This window comes from Pelobates fuscus, chromosome 7 (assembly GCF_036172605.1).
Source record: "Pelobates fuscus isolate aPelFus1 chromosome 7, aPelFus1.pri, whole genome shotgun sequence".
NCBI classification, from domain to species: Eukaryota; Metazoa; Chordata; class Amphibia; order Anura; family Pelobatidae; genus Pelobates; species Pelobates fuscus.
In genome coordinates, this window is record NC_086323.1 from 95,179,459 (window position 1) to 95,203,605 (window position 24,147).

Consider the following 24,147-nt stretch of genomic DNA (forward strand, 5'->3'; position numbering starts at 1 on the left):
TTATAGTGTGTATATTGTTTTCTATAGTATGTATGTCTGTGTATAATATGTGGAACTGTGTCTATGTGTGTGGCAATGCATATCTGTTTGTATAATTATGTGGCCTTGTGTGTTTGTGGCAGTGTGGAAAAACACATCTATGGGTTTGTCAGTGATTATCTGTCGGTGTGAATGTCTGTCTGCCGGTGTGTTGGGGCGGGCCTGACCAATGATTTTGTTAGGGGCCCCAAGACTTATGATGGCAGATCTGGTAGTTACATGGGGTATACTGCAGCCAGGCAATGTAGGAAGTCAAAGTTCCTTCTGGCTGCAAAAACATTTCACAATTTCTTTTAGTGGCATGTCATCGTCAACATCTTGGTAATTACTTTTAATCAAATATAAACATTAAAGTATAGTGACCATAAACATGTTGATAAGGAAGAATAATATGACACAGGAGACAAGTGGCTAATTTCATGTCTTTAGTACCTGCACTGGCTTGGTCAGTAATATTTATTAAAGTAGTAATGTCCACTGGCAAACACAAACCCAACTAAATTGCTGTCACTTCTTGGAGTGAAGAGGATTCATGGGTCTGTGAAAGATACGATACGGCATCGTGGATTGTAGGAAAGATTAAAGCCGGAGTGAAAGTTTCATTAAAGAATCTGCTGCTCTGTAACTGTCTTAAGATGTCGCCTGTAAGATAAAAAGTAAACAAATTGGTGGCACAAAAAGTGGTGTATTATTTAATCTATTGTTTAATAACCAACAACCCAATGTGATGATAGGAAGGTGACATCACCATTATTGTTACTTTTCTAAAGTACCAAGATATTATGTCAAATTGTTGATGAGAGACATTGTTTTTCTCCTGCCTTTATTACTATGATTGAACGTGAGACAAAGAGCTCCTTATTCTCATGCATTAGACCATATGGAATGTATTACCAGATTAACCCCTACACTACTGAACACTTTATGATTGAAAAAATATTAGCATAACATTTAATTGAAGCAGTGGATGCATAGCAAGCATGTAAACATACCACAACAACAAACAAATGTATGTATAGATTGCTTTGCAAACACACATTTTAAATTGTATAATTGTATACATTTACAATTTATTTTATTTTATTCATTCATCCTTTATAACAAATATTTTGAAAAATCAAATGCTTTATCTTGCAATATTTCACACAGTCGGAAATGTTAGAATAAAAGCAAAAAATAAATGTTCTTCACATACAGTAGGTATGACAAAATTAGATAAATAAAAATGGTCACACACCTTGAGTATAGGTATTTGTAAGCACTCTGAAAGTATCACTAACAAATTACTAAAAATGGCAATAGAAAGTAAAAAGAATGTCTCCATTTGAATATAATACCCACATACAGGAAATTCACTTTATATATTTCTAAAATAAACATATTTAAACTTCCATCTCTGAAATGCTAACAGTGAAATGGTAGAGTACATGCATTCCTCCCCCATCCCTGACTGTAGGCATGATATGATCCACTGAAACTTTCCTTTGTTTTTTTTTTTACTATTTTCTGACATCTGCAACACACTTGCACAAATAAAAAATCAGTGACCCCTGACCAGTGCCCTCTGAAAGATAAATTATTTCCTCTGCATGTTGGCATTTATTCCTAGATTATAAAGGAAGATGAGTGAGATTTTATGGATTTAATGTCATTTTCCAAATATGGGAATGTAAAAACTTTTACAAACATTTCTCGTAGTGAAGTAAAGCAAGTTACCTGGACAGTTGACAAGATAAACATCAACTTCAATCTCTTTGAATTCTTCAAAAATCTGAGAAAACAAGAGATAAAAATGGAATAACAGGCACTTTTGTGAACCCTTCCTTCAAGTATCTAGCAAAGCAAAGAAAATCTAGAATTATTGTTTCTTAAATTGTTTTTTTGATGGCTCAGAGAATAAACATCATATCCAACAAATCCCAATTAGGTGATACTATTATTAAATTTCCTGGTGTGTGGAAAACATTTTTTTTAAGGGAGATCGTGTCAACTTTTTCAGGGATCTTCTTATATTCCCCTTCTGGACAAGGTTTGTATTAATGATAAGACATTTCCAGTAGGAAAAATACAAATAAATGCCTGTGTGTAGATGGTAAATTGGTAGAGGTCTTTGGCAGGATGAAAAATCTCTTTAAACACTGACAGGCATTTGCAATTATTGTAGAAGAGAGTGTCTGTATCCTGATGTTCATCAGTATGCTATAGTCAGTCAAAATTATATCTAAAATTATATCTAGAATAACATCCATTCAGAACACAATGTATTCTTTTGCTTGTGCGGTTTTAAAACTCACATTTTTTAACATCTTTATTCCAACGGTGTCTATAAAACCAACTGCTGCAAAGTCCAAGATGAGGGAGTGGAAACTGAGCCTCTCCAAACCTAAAGATTGGAGCGTGGGAAGATTTGGGATTGTCTCACTCAGTGTTCGCAGACCTCCGACTATGGCTTCTTTGTTCACCAGAAATTCCAATCCGCTTCCCTAAAACCAATGATAATATTAACAATAATAATAGAAATAATTAAAGGGAACCTTACACCACGTAATCTCATTAAAAGGCAACTAGATCACTTCATCTCATTGAAGTAGTCTGGTAGCAGTGTCTGTCCTTTTTAGAGAAACTGTCATAGAGACTGCCTCTAGTGAATGTCTACAAGACAGCCACTAGACGTGCTTCCTGCAGTTCCATGGAGTTTTACTGTGCATGTGCATTAGGTCTTATTTTTTTTCCCTACATGGATACCTCTGTCCTATCTCTGTGATGTTTGATCTTTCCCTTTTGTTTTTCCTTGAATGACTCTTACCTCAAATGTCCACAGATGCATCTTCCCCGTTCCTTAGTTTTATTGCAGGCTCATCTGACCCTAATATATCTCTCTCCCTCAGCCTGATTTAAAATGTATCTAGGACTTGCAAGCAACACAGTGCTCTATCAGCTGTTCTACTGCCATATGCAACAGGTAGCCTTCTGGAGGACTCTATCATGTACACCACATTCGCAGATGTGCACGAATATGATCCCTTAATGTTGTATGATTTGTCATTGTGTCTGGCTGTGTTATTGCCACATATATGTTGACACAGTTTGCAGAGCGATTTGTTGCATCGTACAGTGCCAGTCTGTCATTCTGTGTGAGCTCCTGTCCTGTGGTCAGTTTGCTGCGGACCAATCTCTGTCTCAGGTTAGGCGGTTGTTTGAATGCTACTATGGGGGGTTTAGGAAATATTTATTTGAGTGTGGAGTCCTCTGAAATTAATGGTTGTAGCTCTTTAATAATTTGATGTGCTTCTTCTAGAGTTGGGTTGTATGTAACTACTAGAGGGATTCTTGTTTTGTCTTCATTTTCTTTGTATTGTAGGCAGGGGCGTATTAGCCGCGAGGCAAACAAGGCATTTGCCTTGGGCGGCATTTTCCAGGGGGCAGCAAAAAAAGCCGCCCCCAAACGCCCAGGGCAAATGCCTTGTTAGCCTTGCGGCTAACTGACATGCCGTCTGGGCGGGCGGTCTGCTGGGCAGTGCTGGCGGGCGGCCGGCGGTGGAGCACTTCCTCTGAGCTGTCTGCTCAGCTCCCTCGCGCGCCGCAGAGTGAGGCTGGGAGCCGGAATATGACGTCATATTCCGGCTCCGCCTCCCAGCCTCACTGTGCGGCGCGCGAGGGAGCTGAGCAGACAGCTCAGAGGAAGTGCTCCCTCGCCAGCCGCCCGCCAGCGCCGCCCAGCAGCCACTGGACCACCAGGGAGAAATAGGACCCCCCCAGCATTCCCAAAGGTAAGGAGGCTGGGGGGGGGTAAAAAAAAAAGTGTGTTAAATATGTGAGTGAGTGAGTATGTGTGTATGTCTGTTAGTGTGTGTGTGTGTGTGTGTGTGTGTGTGTGTGTGTGTGTGTGTGTGTGTGTGTGAATGTCTGTTAGTGTGTGTGTGTGTGTGTGTGTGTGTGTGTGAATGTCTGTGTGTGTGTTAGTGTGTGTGTGTGTCTGTCTGTCTGTTAGTGTGTGTGTCTGTCTGTCTGTCTGTTAGTGTGTGTGTGTATGTCTGTTAGTGTGTGTGTGTGTGTGAATGTCTGTTAGTGTTTGTGTGTGAATGTCTGTTAGTGTGTCTGTGTATGTCTGTTAGTGTGTCTGTGTATGTCTGTTAGTGTGTGTGTGTGAATGTCTGTTAGTGTGTCTGTGTATGTCTGTTAGTGTGTCTGTGTATGTCTGTTAGTGTGTGTGTGTATGTCTGTTAGTGTGTGTGTATGTCTGTTAGTGTGTGTCTGTTAGTGTGTGTGTGTGTGTGTGTGTATGTATGTCTGTTAGTGTGTATGTCTGTTAGTGTGTGTGTATGTATGTCTGTTAGTGTGTGTCTGTTAGTACGTGTGTGTGTGTGTGTGTGTCTGTTAGTGTGAGTGCGTGTGTATCTGCTAGTGAGTGTGTGTCTGTTAGTGAGTGTGTCTGTAAGTGTGTGTGTGTTTCTGTTAGCTAGTGTATGCATATCTGTAAGTGAATGTGTGTGTGTGTATTTAGAAGGCGGGGCGGGGGAAGGGTGGGGGTGGTGCGGGCGGGGGGAAGGGTTGGATGGGGGTGGCGCGGGCGGGAGGGGGGCGCCTGAGTTTTGTCCTGCCTAGGGCAGCACAAAACCAGGATACACCACTGATTGTAGGAGCCTTTCCCGTAGTGGTTTTTAGGGCAGATTTTATTTTTTTAGATATTGTCCTCTCCTTGTATCTACAGCCAGGCTATCTTATACCACCGCATTTGCTCTGAATAAAAAAAACGAGATCAGTGCCTGAGTACGCTATCAGAGTCATTTAGGCAAAAGGGCTACAAGGAAAGGACAATATCTAAAAAAATAAAAAATAAGAATCTGCCCTAAAAACACCAGGGGAAAGGCTCCTACAATACAAAGAAAAGGAAAACAAAACAAAAACAACTGGAGAAATTGGCCATAAGCTGCATCTCAGAATGAATCTACACAGACACTCAATCAAGAACCACAAGGAGAACGGATACTGTACCCCTGTTGGTCATCACTTCACCCAAACTTGTTACTCCATCCAAAATCTCAGGATTAAAGTTCTTAAAGGGAATTTCAAAGACTCTCGTGAACGAAAGACATTTGAGATGAAAATTATCACACATATCAACACCAGGAATGAAGGACTTAATGTAGATTCTGGCTTTCTCACACAATACCAAAACTTAATATAAACACACATCTTAATGTCTAACATAGTTATTTTTCAATATTCTCGCTTCACCTTTATTGGATCAATTTATATACATACATATATGCAGCTATATACTTGCATGCCCTGCTCTGCTGTTTTTTTTTATTTATTTTTTATTTATTTTTTCTCTTTTTAACCCCTTAAGGACTGAGCCAAATGTACACGTTGTGAACAGAACAAAACGTAAACAAAACCTGCCATTTGCGCTATATGTCTGTCCAACCGTAATTCACCTCTTTCATATTAAATGCACCCCGCCTTATTATATATCATTTTATTCAGGGGAAACAGGGCTTTCATTTAAAGCGGCACTGTCATGCCGAACTTACCTTTCCTCAATCTCTTCCTCTTCTCCCCCTCTCTCGGGATCTGTTATTCTTTTCTTCCATTCTTCTTTAGTTTTCTTTAAAATCATAAGACAAAGTAGGGACTCTGTCTTATGGAGGATTCCTCCGCTTGACCAGCTCTGACCAGCGGAGGAGCAAAGTGTGCTTCATTTCCGCTGGTCAGAGCAATTTTCCCATGATCCCTAGCTTTCCTCCCTGTTCCCACAATGCTTCCTGTCAGTATTGCCGAAAGTCCTGTCACTTAGACAGAACGCCAGCAAAACTGCCGAATTGCATCCTAACAGAATGAGCACTGTTTCTCCATTGGTGTTAGGATGCAATTCGGTACTTTGTTCGGATCGGAATTTCATTCAAATGAATGAAACTCCGATCCTATTCATTGCTGTGGCTGCATCTTGCAGCCGCTTAGTAGATAACTCCCTAATTCCCACGGTATCAGGGAGCTATCTACTAAAAGGCTGAAAGACCTAAATTGGTCTTTCAGCCAAATTTACTAACACCAAGTAAAAATTACTTGGTATTAGTAAATAATATGCCCCTACTCGCTATACCGCGAGTAGGGGCATGTCTAGTAAGCAGGGAGCAGCCTGTGGCTGCTCACTGTAGAAAAAAAATTAAAAAAATATTGCCCCCCACCCCTAAATGAAGTGTGGGGGCCGTAAAGTAAAATAAGGGAGGGAGACCTATTGTCCCCCCCCCCTGGCCCCCACCCCTGAGCGGTGGGTGGGGGCCATAAAGATAATGAGGGGGGGGACCTACTGTCCTCCCCCCCGGCCCCCACCCCTGGGCGGCGGGTGGGGGCCATAATAGTAGTAGGGAGGGGGGGACCTACTGTCCTCCCCCCCGGCCCCCACCCCTGGGCGGCGGGTGGGGGCCATAATGGTAATAAGAGGGGGGGGGACCTACTGTCCTCCCCCCCCGGCCCCCACCCCTGGGCGGCGGGTGGGGGCCATAATAGTAGTGGGGGGGGGACCTACTGTCCTCCCCCCCGGCCCCCACCCCTGGCCGGCGGGTGGGGGCCATAATAGTAATAGGGGGGGGACCTACTGTCCTCCCCCCCGGCCCCCACCCCTGGGCGGCGGGTGGGGGCCATAATAGTAGTAGGGAGGGGGACCTACTGTCCTCCCCCCCGGCCCCCACCCCTGGGCGGCGGGTGGGGGCCATAATGGTAATAAGAGGGGGGGGGGACCTACTGTCCTCCCCCCCCTGGCCCCCACCCCTGGGCGGCAGGTGGGGGCCATAATAGTAGTGGGGGGGGACCTACTGTCCTCCCCCCCGGCCCCCACCCCTGGCCGGCGGGTGGGGGCCATAATAGTAATGGGGGGGGGGGGGACCTACTGTCCTCCCTCCCCCGGCCCCCACCCCTGGCCGGCGGGTGGGGACCATAATGGTAATAAGAGGGGGGACGACCTACTGTCCTCCCCCCCCGGCCCCCACCCCTGGGCGGCGGGTGGGGGCCATCATAGTAATAAGGGGGGGGGAGACCTACTGCCCCCCCCCGCCCCCACCCCTGGGCGGCGGGTGGGGGCACTAAGTAAATTCCCCCCCCCCCCATCAAGGTGACTAGGGGTGCCCAAGCCCCTAGTCACCCACCCCCCACCCAAATAAAAAATGCCCCTACCTACCCCCCTCACCCTAAAAAATAGTGAGGGGGGAATAAAATTGCTAACCTGTAAAGTAAAATTAAACTTACCATTCGACGTCTTTTTTTTCTAAATTCTTCATTTTTCAGCCCCAAAAAAGGCCAAATAAAAAACCATCATAGCCGTCGAACTAAAAATAAAATAAAAAACCCGAGCGCAAAAAAAAAAAACCTGACGAAAAAGAAAAAACCCGAGCGCACAAAAAAATAATCCATCTTCACCCATGGAGGGCTCCGCGCAGACTGAGCTCCGCAGGGCGGGGCAAGGCTTATAAAGCCTTGCCCCGCCCTGCAATTAGCCTAAGAACACTCTGATTGGTGGGTTTAAGCCAATCAGAGTGCTCTTTGTCATTTTACAAGCGTGGGAAAGTTCCAAAGAACTTTCCCACGCTTGTAAAATGACACAGAGCACTGTGATTGGATGGCTTGAAATCCATCCAATCACAGTGCTCTGTGTCATTTTACAAGCGTGGGAAAGTTCTTTGGAACTTTCCCACGCTTGTAAAATAAGACAGAGCACTGTGATTGGATGGCTTGAAATCCATCCAATCACAGTGCTCTGTGTCATTTTACAAGCGTGGGAAAATTCCAAAGAACTTTCCCACGCTTGTAAAATGACACACAGCACTGTGATTGGATGGATTTCAAGCCATCCAATCACAGTGCTCTGTGTCATTTTACAAGCGTGGGAAAGTTCTTTGGAACTTTCCCACGCTTGTAAAATGACACAGAGCACTGTGATTGGATGGCTTGAAATCCATCCAATCACAGTGCTCTGTGTCATTTTACAAGCGTGGGAAAATTCCAAAGAACTTTCCCACGCTTGTAAAATGACACAGAGCACTGTGATTGGATGGATTTCAAGCCATCCAATCACAGTGCTCTGTGTCATTTTACAAGCGTGGGAAAGTTCTTTGGAACTTTCCCACGCTTGTAAAATGACACAGAGCACTGTGATTGGATGGATTTCAAGCCATCCAATCACAGTGCTCTGTGTCATTTTACAAGCGTGGGAAAATTCCAAAGAACTTTCCCACGCTTGTAAAATGACACAGAGCACTGTGATTGGATGGATTTCAAGCCATCCAATCACAGTGCTCTGTGACATTTTACAAGCGTGGGAAAATTCCAAAGAACTTTCCCATGCTTGTAAAATGACAAAGAGCACTCTGATTGGCTTAAACCCACCAATCAGAGTGTTCTTAGGCTAATTGCAGGGCGGGGCAAGGCTTTATAAGCCTTGCCCCGCCCTGCGGAGCTCAGTCTGCGCGGAGCCCTCCATGGGTGAAGATGGATTATTTTTTTGTGCGCTCTGGTTTTTTCTTTTTCGTCGGGTTTTTTTTTGGCGCTCGGGTTTTTTATTTTATTTTTAGTTCGACGGCTATGATGGTTTTTTTATTTGGCCTTTTTTGGGGCTGAAAAATGAAGATTTTAGAAAAAAGAAGACGTCGAATGGTAAGTTACTTAGTGCCCCCACCCGCCGCCCAGGGGTGGGGGCGGGGGGAGGACAGTAGGTCCCCCCCCATTATCGTTATGGCCCCCACCCGCCGCCCAGGGGTGGGGGCCGGGGGGGGGGAGGACAGTAGATCCCCCCCCCCTTATTACTATTATGGCCCCCACCCGCCGCCCAGGGGTGGGGGCCGGGGGGAGGACAGTAGGTCCCCCCCCCCCCTTTTTTCCATTAGGGCCCCCACCCGGCGCCCAGGGGTGGGGGCCGGGGGCTGGAGGACAGTAGGTCCCCCCCCCCTTATTACTATTATGGCCCCCACCCGCCGCCCAGGGGTGGGGGCCGGGGGGAGGACAGTAGGTCCCCCCCCCCCTTTTTTCCATTAGGGCCCCCACCCGGCGCCCAGGGGTGGGGGCCGGGGGCTGGAGGACAGTAGGTCCCCCCCCCTTATTACTATTATGGCCCCCACCCGCCGTCCAGGGGTGGGGGCCGGGGGGGGGGAGGACAGTAGGTCCCCCCCCCCTATTACTATTATGGCCCCCACCCGCCGCCCAGGGGTGGGGGCCGGGGGGTGGAGGACAGTAGGTGTCCCCCCCCCTTATTACTATTATGGCCCCCACCCGCCGCCCAGGGGTGGGGGCCTGAGGGGAGGACAGTAGGTCCCCCCTCATTCCCATTATGGCCCCCACCCGCCGTCCAGGGGTGGGGGCCAGCGGGGGAGGACAGTAGGCCCCCCGTCCCCCCCTTATTACCCTTTTTTTTTTTTTTTTTTTTTTACAGTGAGCAGCCACAGGCTGCTCACTCTTTAGTGGACATGCCCCTACTCGCGATATAGCGAGTAGGGGCATTGGGGAGATTTTAATCTCCCTTGTGCTATTATGGGGGTCATATTGACCCCCATAGAGTGAGGAGGGGACCTGGGGGGCTTATGAAGTGGTGGGGAGCACTGCTCCCTGCCGCTTCTGTCTTTACATATTGCAAGGAGGGAGCTGCACGCCGGTAGCTCCCTCCTTGTAATAAACCGAACAAACAAACGAACACTGATACACAGTGTTAGTTTGTTCGTCTGATTTTTTCTATTCATTCATTCGTCTGTCTGATGAATGAATGAATAGGTGAAATTCCCGTTCGCATGTCCAGATGTTTCACTGGGCATGTGCGGGAATCTCAGGGCTATCTAGTGTGGGCAGATGACGTGTCCCACAGGGACTTCACCTACCCACACAAAGATGGCGGCGCCCTGAATATAGATCGGGGCAGAAAATAAAGAATAAAAAATAGGTAATGTGGGGGGCATAGGGGCATTTGGGGATGACTAGGGGGTCGATTGGATGTAGTTGAGGCGGGAGGGGGGTTAAAAAAAAATGGAATTTGGCATGACAGTGCCGCTTTAATATCAAATATTTAGCTATGAAACTTAATTTAATATGAAAAAATGGGAGAAAATAATATTTTTTTTTATTTTTTTAGTTCTACATGACATTTTAACTGTCAATGTCATAATACTGTTTGCTTTTACTGCAATAAAATACACATATTTGTATTCAGCAAAGTCTCACATGTAAAACAGTACCCCCTATGTAGAGGTTTTATGGTGTTTTGGGAAGTTAGCGGGTCAAATATAGTGTGTTACATTTGAAATTGAAATTCGCCAGATTGGTTACGTTGCCTCACAAACACTGGCCAAAGTTAGCATTAGTATTTGTTTGTGTGTGAAAAATGCAAAAAACGCCAATTTTGGCCAGTGTTTGTGACTAAGTGGCTACTAAAAAAGACTGGACATACCCCATTTGCAATACCTTGGGTTGTCTACTATTGCAAATGGTATGCCATCATAGGGGTAATTTTCATTCTTGGGCTACCATAGGGTCACAAAGGCAACGTAAGCAATCTGGCGAATTTTAATGTGAAAAAAATGAAACACAAGCCTTATATTTGATGCTGTAACTTTGGAAAACACCATAAAACCTGTACATGAGGGGTACTGTTGTACTCGGGAGACTTCGCTGAACACAAATATTTGTGTTTCAAAACAGTAAAAAGTATCACAGCAATAATATCATCCGTGTAAGTGCTGTTTGTGCGTGAAAAATGCAAAAAAGTCACTTTTCCTGGCGATATCATCGTTGTAATATATTTTACTGTTTTGAAACACTAATATTTGTGTTCAGCGAAATCTCCCGAGTAAAACAGTACCCCTCATGTACAGGTTTTATGGTGTCTTGGAAAGTTATAGGGTTAAATATAGTGCTAGCAAATTAAATTCCCTATACTTTTGGCATGGGTTGTCAGGCAGGTCCCGCTAATTGTAATTAATTAGGATACCTAATTATGTAAAAATATTACATAAATATATGTGTAGAATTAATATATGTATATATATACATATGTGGATATATATATATATATATATATATATATATAATTTTATAAAAATATTTTTCTTTATATATAGGTATATATATATAGTGATATATACGTATATATTTATGTATATAGATATATATATTATTTCGTTCTACGTGTATTTTGATATAAATATACATATATTAATATCACAATACAGTTAGAACGAAATAACACACATGTATATATTTTTTAATTATTTATTTTTAATTATTCTTTTAATTTTATTTTTTTACGTATTTACATCTTTTTTTTAACAATAATTATATATATATTTAATCAGTATCAGTCTACGTGTAATTTGATATTAATATATATATATATATAATTATATATATATTAATAGTAAAATACACCTAGACAGTGTATGTGTGTGTATGTGTGTGTATGCATATGTGTATAATATATATATATATATATATGATCTAAGTATATAATTATTTTTTTTTACACTTATTTAATTTTATTTTGTTTGATTTCCAGCCAGCAGGGGGACTAACTGTCATTACAGTTAGTCCCCCTGCTGGCAATGCCTGAGCCAGCTAACCCGGCCATGTGATTGTGAGGTCCTCGCAAGGACCTCACTCTTACATGGCCGGGGGGGGGATCGCCGGCGACCGGGTCCCCCCAACCGCGATCGCCGGCGTGGGATCGCCGGTGACCGGGTATGTAAGAAAAAAACAGAGGGCGTACAATTACGCCCGGCGGCGTTTAGAGACGCTTAAAATAGGGCGTAATTGTACGCCCTCCGGTCTTAAAGGGTTAACTAGCTTATTGACTCTCCTCTGTTTATTTACTTTTCCTGGCTATTCTCAGCCAACCTGCACCTTTCACTTTCAGGCACATCTTCTGCTATTTATGACAACCCACCTAACCCCTCTCCCCCCCCCTTCTCTAACATCAGTTGTTTTATGTGTTAAACTCTATCAGATTGAACAGTATTGCTTCAGACCTGAGGAAGAGAGAAAACTCTCAAAAGCTTGTCTTTGAAATATTATGTTAGTCCAATAATAAAGTTATCATTGCATACTGCAAAATTCTGGTATTTTGGCATCTTGTCTACTGTTTATTTATTTTGTCTTTTTTATGCAGTGTTCCTTTAATCTTGTATCAAAACTGTATTAAGACAGGGCTCTCAATCCTTCAATATTTACCTGTTCCAGACTGTCAAAACAAAGTTTTAATATTAAAACATTACTCGTGGATTTTTTTTTTTTTTTAACTAAGCATGAATTGTAAATGAATTACAAAGTATTTGCACATTTGAGAGAGTTTCCATTGTGTCTAAATCTAGATAATTCCTCATATTTCACCATCCAATAACTGCTAAAAAAAATACTTTACCCTTTGTGTGTTGGACAGAATTTTTTTAGCCAGCGTCATGACCTTTTGCAAGCACCTTTTTCTCTTCATTACTGCTTTCTTCTTCTTCTCAATCAATATGTCAATATTGACACCCACCTGAAAACCAAAAACAGCATAAACTAAGCTGCTGAAGTATCCTGGAGTTGGGAGGTATCTGCGGTGACCAATTTTCCAGTGATCCCGATCGAGATTGGCGGCTCCTATCGGGGGGAGGAACTGCGTCCTACAAGAGGCCTACTCACAATTCACGAGGGGGAAGCGGACGATCTCGCTATATACTGCTACACCTAATGACTTCTTAGGTCTCCTCTATACTCTCCGCCACCTTCGATCTGAAACACTGTGCTACAGACTCGTTTGTGGTCTGAGTTACCCTCTCCTTGCTTGTTATTTATAAGATTTGGCCGCTATGTCTACTTATAGGATTGGACTTGAAGTGGCGTGATGACACAGGCATGTGGCAACGCAAGACGTTGCACATGCGCGATGACGTCAGACGTCATGCACAGAAGTTAATGCGGAAAATAGCATTGGACGGGAAATTAGATACGCAACTTATATCGATCCACCCCCACAGATGTTTGTAATTTTTTACTTAAACAGGTAAGACTTCTGGGTTTTTAAATGGGAGTCAGGAACAAGAAAGACCAAGTGCCAAAATGTCAGGGCTTTGTGGTCTCAGATCTAGGTCAGTATACCTTATATGCATCTTATGGGTTTGTGCTGTTAGCACTTTATGTTTAGAGCACTTTATTGTTATGCACGCAGTATTGTACATTTGATTGTATTTTTTTGTACTTCTGTCTTGCACATTTTGCACTTTGTTATTAAGCACACAAAGAAATAAAAACTATCTTTGCGCAATAACTATTGGTGCGCTTGGGATTTATTTTATTCTCTAATGTAAACACTGCATTGTCTCTGAAAAAACAGTGCTTACTGCAAAAAGCCTGCATTAAGCTGCAGTTGTTCTGGTGACTATAGAGTCCCTTTACTTTCCATTTGAGCTTCTCCTACCTTTGCCTTTAGGGTTTTAGCATATAGCTCTGCATTTGCAAAATAAATTGACGAGCTTGTGTGGAAAATCTTAATGCCAGCAACTTCTTTAGTCTGCAATAAAATAAAAACAATATTCAAATTTCTGTCTTGATGTATGTACACTTTCCATACTTTTCTTCTTAAAGAAACCGAACAAATATTATTTAGTAAAAATATTTTAATTTATGTACGGTAGTTCGACAACATTACATTTAAATTAGAATCAAATAAAGCATTACTATTTAAAATGTGTTCCTATTGACAAAATACCACATTGCCAGAAAACAATATGCTTATTACATATATTATTATATGACCTAACAGTGTCACAAGTCAACACAGAGTAGACTTGAATTATATATATTGATATAATGAACACAGAAAACAAAAATGATATATACAGTAGTGAGTGAAAAACTATATAGGTAGAAGAAAATTACGTATATACAGAACTATGTACAAAAAAATCCTAAGGTTTACCCCTTTAAAGTTAAGTTAGTGAAGGTAGAGCTATGCAGCAGTTTGTAGTTAAGGAATGTGTCCTCTTGAACATCAAAGTAACATGTAACCAATATCAAAGGAAGGGCAACATAGTATACTTGTATAATACATGCTGTGCCAGGGGGAACCCTCAGCTAAGCAGTGCTCAATACCAAAGTACAACTTTTAAAGAATTTGCTTAGGTGCAAGCAAATTCTGTCTCCCCCTGAAGAGCCGCCCAACCGGCAAAACGCGCATCGGGGCTTCTTCCTTACCCGCGGTCAGGCTGATTACTTTTCATCACGATACAGATCCTGACACTCGGCTCCCAAGCACTCCGTGCATCATCACTGACTGACTCAGCCGCATGTCTCATATCGTTATGACCCGGGTAACCTGATTACTATTGGTGGATTTCTTTGTAGAGACAGATAGAATTTGCTTGCAGCTAAGCACAGGTGCCCCTCGAATGCACAGATTAGGATATATTCAGAGCAGTCCACTGATCCGATTTTATGCTTTAGTTTTAGACCTTTCTACAACAATTTTGTTTATAACTTTAAAAGTTGAAATTTTGTATTGAGCACTGCTTAGCTGACGGTTCCCCCTGTCACAGCATAGCAGTATTATACAAGTATACTATGTTGCCCTACATTTGATATCGGTTGCATGTTACTTTGATGTTAAAGAGGATACATTCCTTTATTACAAACTGCTACATAGCTCTACCTTCACCAACTTAATTTATACCTCAGGGTTAACTTTAGCATTTTTTTGTACATAGTTCTGTATATTCTTCTTTTTTTTTTACAACCTTTATATTTTTTCACTCACTACTGTATATATATCATTTTTGTATTCTATGTTCATTATATCAATATATATATATATAATTCAAGTTTATGAATTGAGTTTTGACTTTTGATACCGTTAGGTCATATAAATGTATATGTTTTCTTTATCAATCTTTATCAAAAGTTATGTATTAATAATTTAATCATCCACAGACAAGGGCAATTACCTGTTCCTTCCCATTTTTCTTACTACTTACCTGGGTTCATGCCCTCCTCTTTTTGCCCTTGAGACCAAAACACACCTTATTCCTGTTTTTCATTTTTCTTATTACATATATTGTATATAAAAAATACAATAAAAATAAACTGGAAAACTACTATCAAAAATCTTCCTCATTAAAGTAAGAATCCAGTATTCTTAAATATTTTGCATAAAAAAAGAGAAATCTACTAAAAATTCTTATACGAAACAGGATACTAATTAACATTATTAACCCCCTCTCTACATAGATAGATGAAATGAAAACCAGCAAAATAGTTTAGAAACATTAAAATTATTTGTCTTGTGTGGAGGGTGGTGAGCCAACAATTATGCAGAAAAAAAGATTAACATAATCCAGTGATGTGTGTGTCAAAATAGAAAAAACACCTATCAAGCTCCCCTGGCCTCCCTCACCTCCCTAAATATTGTAAAATCTTACCTTTATTCCAGTTTGCTGGCGCTGGCTCTGCCCCCTGATATGCCTGCTTGGCTGACATCATCAGAAGTGATGAACTCAGCCAATCACATTGCTTTACCATAGGAAAGAATTGGATTGGCTGAAATTGCCAAGGAGGTGGTCAATGCTCCGGGGATGGAGTCAATGCTAACCTGGCCAATCAATATCTCTTTATAGAGATGCAATACATCAATGAATCTCTATAATGAAAGTTCAGTGTCTTCATGCAGAGGGTGGAGACACTGAATGGCAGTGCTGCACACTAGGCAGCAGTGCCCCAGGAAGCACCTCTAGTAACCATCTAAGAAGTGTCCACTGAAGGTTTCCTTAGGTTGTAATGTAAACACTGCATTTTCTCTGAAAAGACAGTGTTTACTGCAAAAAGCCTGAAGGAAATGATTATACTCACCAGCAAAAATACTTCAAGTCGTAGTTTTTTTTGGTAACTATAGTGTCCCTTTAAGGAAGTTCGATAATGTTTGCACAATAAGCAGCAGTAAATGTGAACACATTAGTAATATAAATAAGAGATTGTTCTTTTTCCACAAATATTGAATCCGCAACAGAATAGCAAGTCTGCCCATTTCTATAAACAATTACCATTGCATTTCCACTTAAATCCCTGTAGATATCTGTATCAAAAACTTGTCCGAGAACAGAGTATTGAGGTCTGTTAGAAAAAAAACAAAAACCATAAATGAACCACAGGTATTGCTATGTTTAAACCTATAAGAAGAACAATGGGTTGTTTAAAAGATCTTAGATATGTTTGACCATATAATGTTAACAGTGAACAAAATATGAATTGTCACTTCAGAGATAATGATAATGTCTAATATTAGTTATTGTTTCACAATCTTTTTGTCAGCTAATCCAATGTATATTAATTTATATTAATTTGCATAAAACACCAGGATCTTCAGGTTTTGATACAACTAGTGGATAGTGGATCAGTACGTACATACTATAGATGGAATGAATGAAGGCTCATGGTATTGTTGGATGCACAGGAGAGAGAACCCGATTGGAGCAGAATGCACTGCTCAAAAATGTTTGGCATTGTTAGAAGAACAACATTTTTATTTATATTTTATATGATCAGACAAAGACATATATATGGGTTTACTGGCACAGGTCTCCCAATGTAGAAATACCGCCATAAAATATCATTAGTGGAAATGGGCTTCAATATGGGTTAACCAAACTCTTAAAATTTCAGTCTTTAAGGTTCTACAGAAACAAGTGGAATTAGTTTTTTGGCAAATGCTGCTTCAAATACATTACACCTCACTAGAACTGCTTCTTATGAGATGTAAAACATCCAGCCCCTGATATCAATGAAAATACAAATAATTTACTCTCTTAGAGTGCTTATCCATTGAGCTTTACCGGTCAATCATTCTTTGATAACTCACAGTTGAGTTCTGAAGGTGATCGTTAAAAGGCCAAAGATCACGGAGACTCCAAGTCCAATGTCCAGATTAAGGCAGATTGTAGAAAGGAAGGTCACGATCCAAATCAACTGAAATACCAGCCGGAGACAACAGGACTTTAATTAATTTGTCAGTCACAAAAAAAAATAATATAAAATCCTATTATTAGCAACATATTTTATTGATACTTAGGACAAGGAAACATTCTGTATAAACAGAGACCGTCTAAAGATACCCTTGGCAAGTTGCACTGCAAATATTTATTGTTAGACATTTCCTTTAAATTTCTTGTTTTGGATCCTTATTAAGATAGATTATCTGTGAAAGGAGTTTTAACTCTTCCTCGCCATCAGGAACTTGTGTAGTATTAACGCCCCCCCAAAAAATCATCTTAGTCTACATACAGATAAGAAAGAGGTGGTTTCATTTATCAAGAGTTTGCACAGAACATACTAGAAAACTAAAATGGTGTAAAGCAGGGGTGCCCAATACATGGATCGCAATCTACCAGTGCAAATGCTGGTAGATCACAGCCGACTCTTTAATTACACATGGAGTGAGGACCGGACAGCGCTACTTGATCCTGGAGGAGTGTGAAGGTGCACGGAGGAGCACAATTCCAATGTCAACTTGCTCTGTCTTCCTCCAGTGATTCCTGGCAGCGGAAGGATTCCTGGGCGATGCAGCGGTACAACATGGAGGCCAGAGCCAGCAGCAGGAAGCAGCAAGAACATCTTCATCAATTGTGAGTGAGTTGTCTGCTTGCTGATATTGTTTTTTTAATTTTATTTGAATACTACTCTAAGGGGGGCAGGCAGGAGGCTTGTAGAGGGGTGCAGGGTTTTGAAGAGAGGTGACAGGGGTTTTGTAAAAGGGTAACAGGGGTTTTGTAGAGAAGTGACGGGATTTGTAGAGGGGCGCAAGTTTTTTTTAGAGGTGGTGACAGGGGTTTTGTAAAGAGGAAAAAGGGTTTTGAAAAGGGGGGAAAGGGGTTTTAAAGAGGGGTGACAGATTTTGTGGCAGACGCCTGGTACCCAGACTGGGTACTTCCGCCAAACACGCTCCCTAGCTATCGCTTGGACACAATCAGCCCTCCAGCCCCTAGCTGCCGCAGCTTGGCCGGGGTCTCGAGGTCACTTCCCACCCTGGAACATTGTCCTGGATCCAGCTTCTAGAGATTAATGCTCTCCTGCAGAGAGTATAGTTGTTTAGCTGGTTCAACCAAACACTAGTTGAGACTGAGTGAAGGGTGTAGAGGAACTGTTTTTTCATGGCCAAGTTGCCTGCTTTTATACACAGAACATGGGTTCTCCATTTAATGCAAGACAAGCCCCTCCCATAAATCTCTGTGCGTAGGAGATAAATTTAAAGCTAATTATCTCCCAGGAACAGAGAGGCAAACATAAAAATATAAAACATAAAATACCCCAAAACATCATTAAAAAAATAGAATAACCTCACAAATAAAACATTTAGACATGTCATGATTCCCTTCTATTCCAGAAGTTTGGTCCTTAAGGGGTTAAATAGCCATGATCTGAGCGTCCAAGTTCTCTAAATAGCACTCAAATCCATGCAGTGTAGGGGAAACGCCACCGTGTTAAAGTTCTGACCGGCTGCACACGTAGTCCTATGCCCAAAACAGTTCCAGGGCGTTTGGTGCTTTGGATGGTCAACTCCTGGAGCTCCTGTGTCCGAAATATAGGGTGCTCAGGCTGGCTCTTAGATAGCATTTGTGCCCCTTAGTCTCAGGCAAATTTCCTCCAAAAAGAACTCTCCTGGTGCGTTGCAACAAGGTTCAAAACCACAAACCAAGTTGTCCGGGAACCGCACGGTCAACTCATGCCGAAAACGTTGCTATAACGTTCCCGGCTAAGTTCCACTGAGGTGACCGGGAACCCACAAAGTTCTCATGCGGAAATTAGTTCCATAGCGATCGCGGCTAAATACCGCTGAGGACTATTCATGGGTTTGGTTTATGTGAACAGCCGCCAGAGAGCCAGCATCGGTTCCATTCGCATGAAGTGCCGAACCAGGGGAACACAGGGCAAGCTACTAATGGTGGCTGGGGAGGTTTAACTCCCGAACAGGGTCTTTGTATATGGCCCATAGTCCTCGGGCAGGAGGCTAGCTAGCAGACTCCTCCAGGAACTCATTTGCCACACAGGGCAAGGTTTATTTAGAGAGGTGACAGGGGTTTTTATTTATTTTATTAGATTAATTCAATACGATGATATATGCAGTAGTCGCAATAAGGATTTGAATAATTTTTTTGTGTGTAGATCTCGTTGAGCTGCTTATTTGAAAAGTAGATCATGACACTAAAAAGTGTGGGCAACCCTGGTGTAAAGCTTAACCCCTTAAGGACCACACTTCTGTCAGACATGCCATGTGTCCTTAAGGGGTTAAAAAAAGGTGTTTTTTTTTTAGTTTTATTCCATAGTAATGCATCATACCTCTTTTATATGGTGGGTAAGTTCCAATTGCAGGCCAAGGTTATTGAAGGATATTCAAAATAAATGTAAATAAAGTTCTGAAAGATGAGGAATCACCATGTAAACCAAGATAAAGATAACTTTTTGAAGTAGCTTCTATCAAGAACCCCCAATTTGTATTGTTCTACACTTCCCTATACTGAGTTGATTGCTTTATAGCACAGCCTACAGAGCATGTTGTAAGATGACTAAAGAGCCAACACCAAATTGTATTCTACAAGGCTTTACCTGTGTACAGGGCCGGATTAACATAGGGGCTGATGGAGCTGCAGCTCCAGGCCCAGGCCCATGGAATAGGCCCATTGGTTTTAAAAAAAAAAAAAAAAAAAATTTTTTTTTTTACTTTTTTTTTTTTTTTTTTTTTTACACACTACTCTTAGGGTTGCCAGATATTTCTCATGTATTTCTTAGGGTTTCCAGGTATTTCTCAGAAGTATTTCTCAGGTATTTGAGGCTGCCTAGCTGGTGCCAGTATTGCAGTAATACCGGCAACACAAATGTCTGCCTCAGTATAAACATAGATTATTCTGCAATACCAGCGCCGGCCAATAGGGGTCGCTGTTTGTGTGGGGAGAGGCAGTGATAAGAAGTTACGGCATCTCCCTCCCTGCCTCTCTCTACTCACTGATCCGCGGGGGAGCAGCTCTGCACAGAGTGTCCAGACAGCAGCTCCGAGACATGGGGACGCTGATACATTGGGACACTGGGGAACATGGGGACCCTGAGCATGGACGTCCGCAGGAATATTTCCGTGGGGGGGGGGCATAATTGTAATGACATCCATGCTTGGCCCCTTTTTGACAGTGTCATGAAAGGGAAGGAGCATAGTCATTTTCACATAAAGCAAGGATGAATAGCGTTTTCGCAACTATGGTGTCAGAAATATATGTTTGTATTCCTGACACTAGAGTGTTCCTTTCATCAAATTACAGGAACATTCTGGTCACCATAACAACTTTATCTAAATGAAAATGCTGTGATGCAAAGAGGCCCCTGCGTGCTCTTTCTTTGAAGGGGTGAAACTGCTCTCAAATGGTTTACGCCCAAAGGCTTCCTTCAGCTCCAGATCTCCAGGCCGCTCAGTGGTATTCGACTTCTGAAACAGAGTGTCAGGAAGTGCAGATTGACGTTGGGCATGGGTGCCGCTGATTGGCTAGAGTGGTCAGCTGACACTCTAAGCCAATCGCTAGTTCCCGATTCATAAAAATGTTTTAGCCAACAATGTTTTAGCCAATCAGCGGCACCCCTGCCCAGCGGCCCTCTGTGTTTCCTGACACTCAGTAAATAAAAGTGAACACATTAACACTGATATTGTTTCCTGTTCCCTCTTCCTACTCCTTGCTGCCTCTTCCTACTCCTTGCTGCCCCTTCCTGCTCCTTGCTGCCCCTTCCTGCTCCATGCTGCCTCTTCCTACTCCTTGCTGCCTCTTCCTACTCCTTGCTGCCTCTTCCTACTCCTTGGTGACCCCTCCTGCTCCTTGCAGACCGTCCCTACCCCTTCCTGCATCCCCTTCCTATTCCTTGCTGACCCCTCCTGCCTCTTGCAGACCCTTTCTACTCCTTGCTGACCCCTCCTGCTCCTTGCTGACCCCTCCTGCTCCTTGCTGCTCCTTCTACTTTACCCTCCTGCTCCATGAAAACCTTTCGACCCCTTATTGCTTCTTGCTGCCCCTTTCTATTCCTTGCTGACCCCTCCTGCCCCTTGCAGAACCTTTCTGCTCCTTCTACTTTACCTTCCTCTATGCGGTCTCCCCCACCCCCCCATCCCTCACTTACCTGCTCTGTAGGCTGCCTTTGTGCTGCTCCCCTGCGGTTTCAGTCATGAGAGAGAGGCAGGGATTAGCTGTAGCTTTCTGCCTTTCTCAATTCACAGCGCCACCTACTGGCCAGCGCTGGTATTGCACTGTATTCTCACACTAAAATGAAAAATAGCAGCACAAGCTGAAAAATCTGGGGGGGGGGGGGGGGGGGCAAGTACCCCCCTTTACCCCCCCCATTCGGACGCCCATGACCCTGAGACACTAGGGACACAGTGGCCCCATGTCTCCCAGTGGCCCCTAGTCTGTGTCCCCATGTCTCCCAGCCACTGTCCCTAGTGGCTCAGTGGCCCCATGTCTCCCAGTGTCCCCATGTCTCTAAGTGTCCCCTAGTGTCCTAGTGACATCAGGACACTGGGAAACATGAGGACACAGACTCTAAGGGACACTGGGAGACATGGGGATACAAACACTAGGGGACACTGGGTGACATGGGGACACTGAAAGGCATGGAGACACAGGGAGACATGGGGACACTGGGCGACTTTGAGACATAGGAGACATGGCAGTGTCCCCATGTCTCCCAGCCAGTGTCCCTAGTATCTCAGTATCCCCATGTGTCCCTGGTGTCTCTCAGTGTCTGTAGTGTGCCAGTGTCCCTAGTGTCTCAGTGTTCCCTAGACTCCCAAAGTCCCCTAGTCTCCCAATGTCTCTGTGTCCCCATGTCTCCTAGTGTCTCAGTGTCCCCTAGTATAAAAGAAAAAATCTCAGGTACTCACTGTGATAGATTTAGGCAGGTTTATTGGACACCGCAACGTTTCGACCTGTACCCAGGTCTTTATCAAGTCTCCAATGTCCCCTATATATCAGTGTCCCCTATGTCAGTGTCTCAGTGCCCCATGTCTCTATGTGCCCGTAGTGTCTCTGTGCCCGTAGTGTCTCTGTGCCCATAGTGTCTCTGTGCCTGTAGTGTCTCTGTGCCCGTAGTGTCTGTGTCCCCTAGTATAAAAGAAAAAAATCTCAGGCACTCACTGTGATAGCTTTAAGCAGGTTTATTGGACACCGCAACATTTTGACCTGTACCCAGGTTTTTATCAAGTCTCCAGTGTCCCCTATATATCACAGTGGCTCAGTGCCCCATGTCTCCCCGTGTCCCCTCGTGTCTGTCACCCAGTGTCCCCAAGAGTCTCAGATTTCCCAGGTCTCCCAGTGTTCCCTAGTATCTGTGTCCCCATGTCTCCCAGTGTCCCAATGTCTCTCAATGTTCCCTAGTGACATAGGGACACTGGGAGACATGAGGACACAAACACTAAGGGACTGGGAGACATAGGGACACAGACATTCCCCCTTTTGTGTATGTTCGCCCTTTCAGCCGTTCTGGTTAGGTGATTTGTGTCAGTAGCCCACCATTTTACCGCATCCATAGACTTCCTGCTTTACTGGACACTGCTGTTAGGGGGTATGGGTTTACTTGAAAGATGAAAGCATGAGATTAGCAAAGGGTATGTGTTTTCTCATAGTTGCATCCTATGCGTTTCCCTACAGCATCATCTCCATCAGATACATGACGCTTAGGAGGTAGGACTGTTTTAGTGTTTTTGGTCAATAAGATTTTGTAATTAGGCCCATCATAATTATCAGCACCAGGCCCACTGGGCTCTTAATCCGGCCCTGCCTGTGTAGATGTATATTATGGCACTCATAAGTCAGTGTGTACTTACCAGATCACATTTGTTGGTTCTCCATAGTGCGGGGATATCCATAAACTGCTTGTACATTCCTTTTAAATTAGCGATAACAATAACTGAAAGAATAGCCTGTAGAAAGACAGAGGAAATATGCAAAAAATAGTTATTAATAACAACGTATATCTAGGGAAAATACTCTTTATTTTTATTTTTTATTTTATTTTTTGCAGTGCAAAAGATAGGTACAAACTGGCTCGAGGTACCCTAACGGCAATCCTCTAGCGTCATATCAAGCTTAACAATGGGGTAGTAGATTGGTCATGCACAATTTTGTAATATAGTAATCAACAGATAATAACAAGATGGATGTGAGCATTTTATCAGTATATTGTCAGAACATAGACACTGCGCTTTTTAGGACATATAACTTGCTATGCCTAAAGGGGATAATGCATGGTAGAACAGTGATGGCAGGGTTAGGTAGACAGCTTGTTGCGCAATTCACGTCATAGATACGTATTATATATCAGAGGATGGGTTAACTATAGAGTTGAGCGAACCCGAACTGGTCACAGTGCTGACTTGTGATGGTGTTGGGGGCTGGTGCCTATTCTCCATGCGGTCTCAAAATTGCCTGCCGACAGCGTCAAATCTTGCCTGGAAGGCTGCTGCCCAGTCGCTTGGAGTCTGCTTTGTGCGGGTAGTGGTGCCGTCAGCCATCTTGGCCGGGCCTCGTGTCTCCCGCTTCTCAGGTATGCATCCTGAGGCAATTTGTAGGCGAGTACCCACTGTCTGGGAATAGACCGGGATGACCCCCGCCAGTCCAGGGGGGGGGGGGGGCAAGGGACCTTGCGCAAAAACTCAGTCTGTCGTGGCAGCGGAAAAGCGACCGCCTCCTCCGCGCCCGCCATGCTTGTAGGCCTCATACTCTTGTCGGGTATGTTTTGCTCAAAATGTCTCTTGAGTGGTGTCAACTTGTGCAGCTGAATGTCACCTATCTGTGTGTGGCTTTCTTGTGTCAATAAATTGCTGTTTGGGCAGTGAAAGTCTGCATTAATTGCTGCATGCTGCAGGAGGTTTGCTTCCTCTCATCTCTGCATTCAGGCCCTGCCCCCCGGGAAAATACTCTTTAACCATCCTCTAGAGAAATAAACTATGCACTTTATAGAGAACATCATATTTATTCAGTAATTAATAACAAAACACTATAATGAAAAGACATATTGTAAACATGCAAGAGAAATATGAATTTATTATATTGATATCAGTCAATATAACACACATAGTAT

General features: G+C 43.1%; 1 protein-coding gene across 2 annotated transcripts in view; it reads right to left on the reverse strand.

The window, feature by feature from the left end:
* Positions 1–451: 451 nt before the first annotated feature.
* The window catches only part of LOC134568010 (solute carrier family 26 member 6-like), an 83,769-nt gene continuing 60,073 nt past the window's right edge, over positions 452–24,147 (reverse strand). For both annotated transcript variants that reach the window (XM_063426229.1, XM_063426228.1), the window contains exons 12-19: positions 22,892–22,987; positions 16,901–17,007; positions 16,086–16,155; positions 13,472–13,564; positions 12,434–12,550; positions 2,334–2,522; positions 1,756–1,810; positions 452–681 (exon numbers count right to left, since the gene is read on the reverse strand). In XM_063426229.1, the coding sequence (XP_063282299.1) occupies positions 536–681; positions 1,756–1,810; positions 2,334–2,522; positions 12,434–12,550; positions 13,472–13,564; positions 16,086–16,155; positions 16,901–17,007; positions 22,892–22,987 (873 nt within the window). In that variant the 3' untranslated portion in view covers positions 452–535. The remainder of the gene's footprint in view (positions 682–1,755; positions 1,811–2,333; positions 2,523–12,433; positions 12,551–13,471; positions 13,565–16,085; positions 16,156–16,900; positions 17,008–22,891; positions 22,988–24,147) is intronic.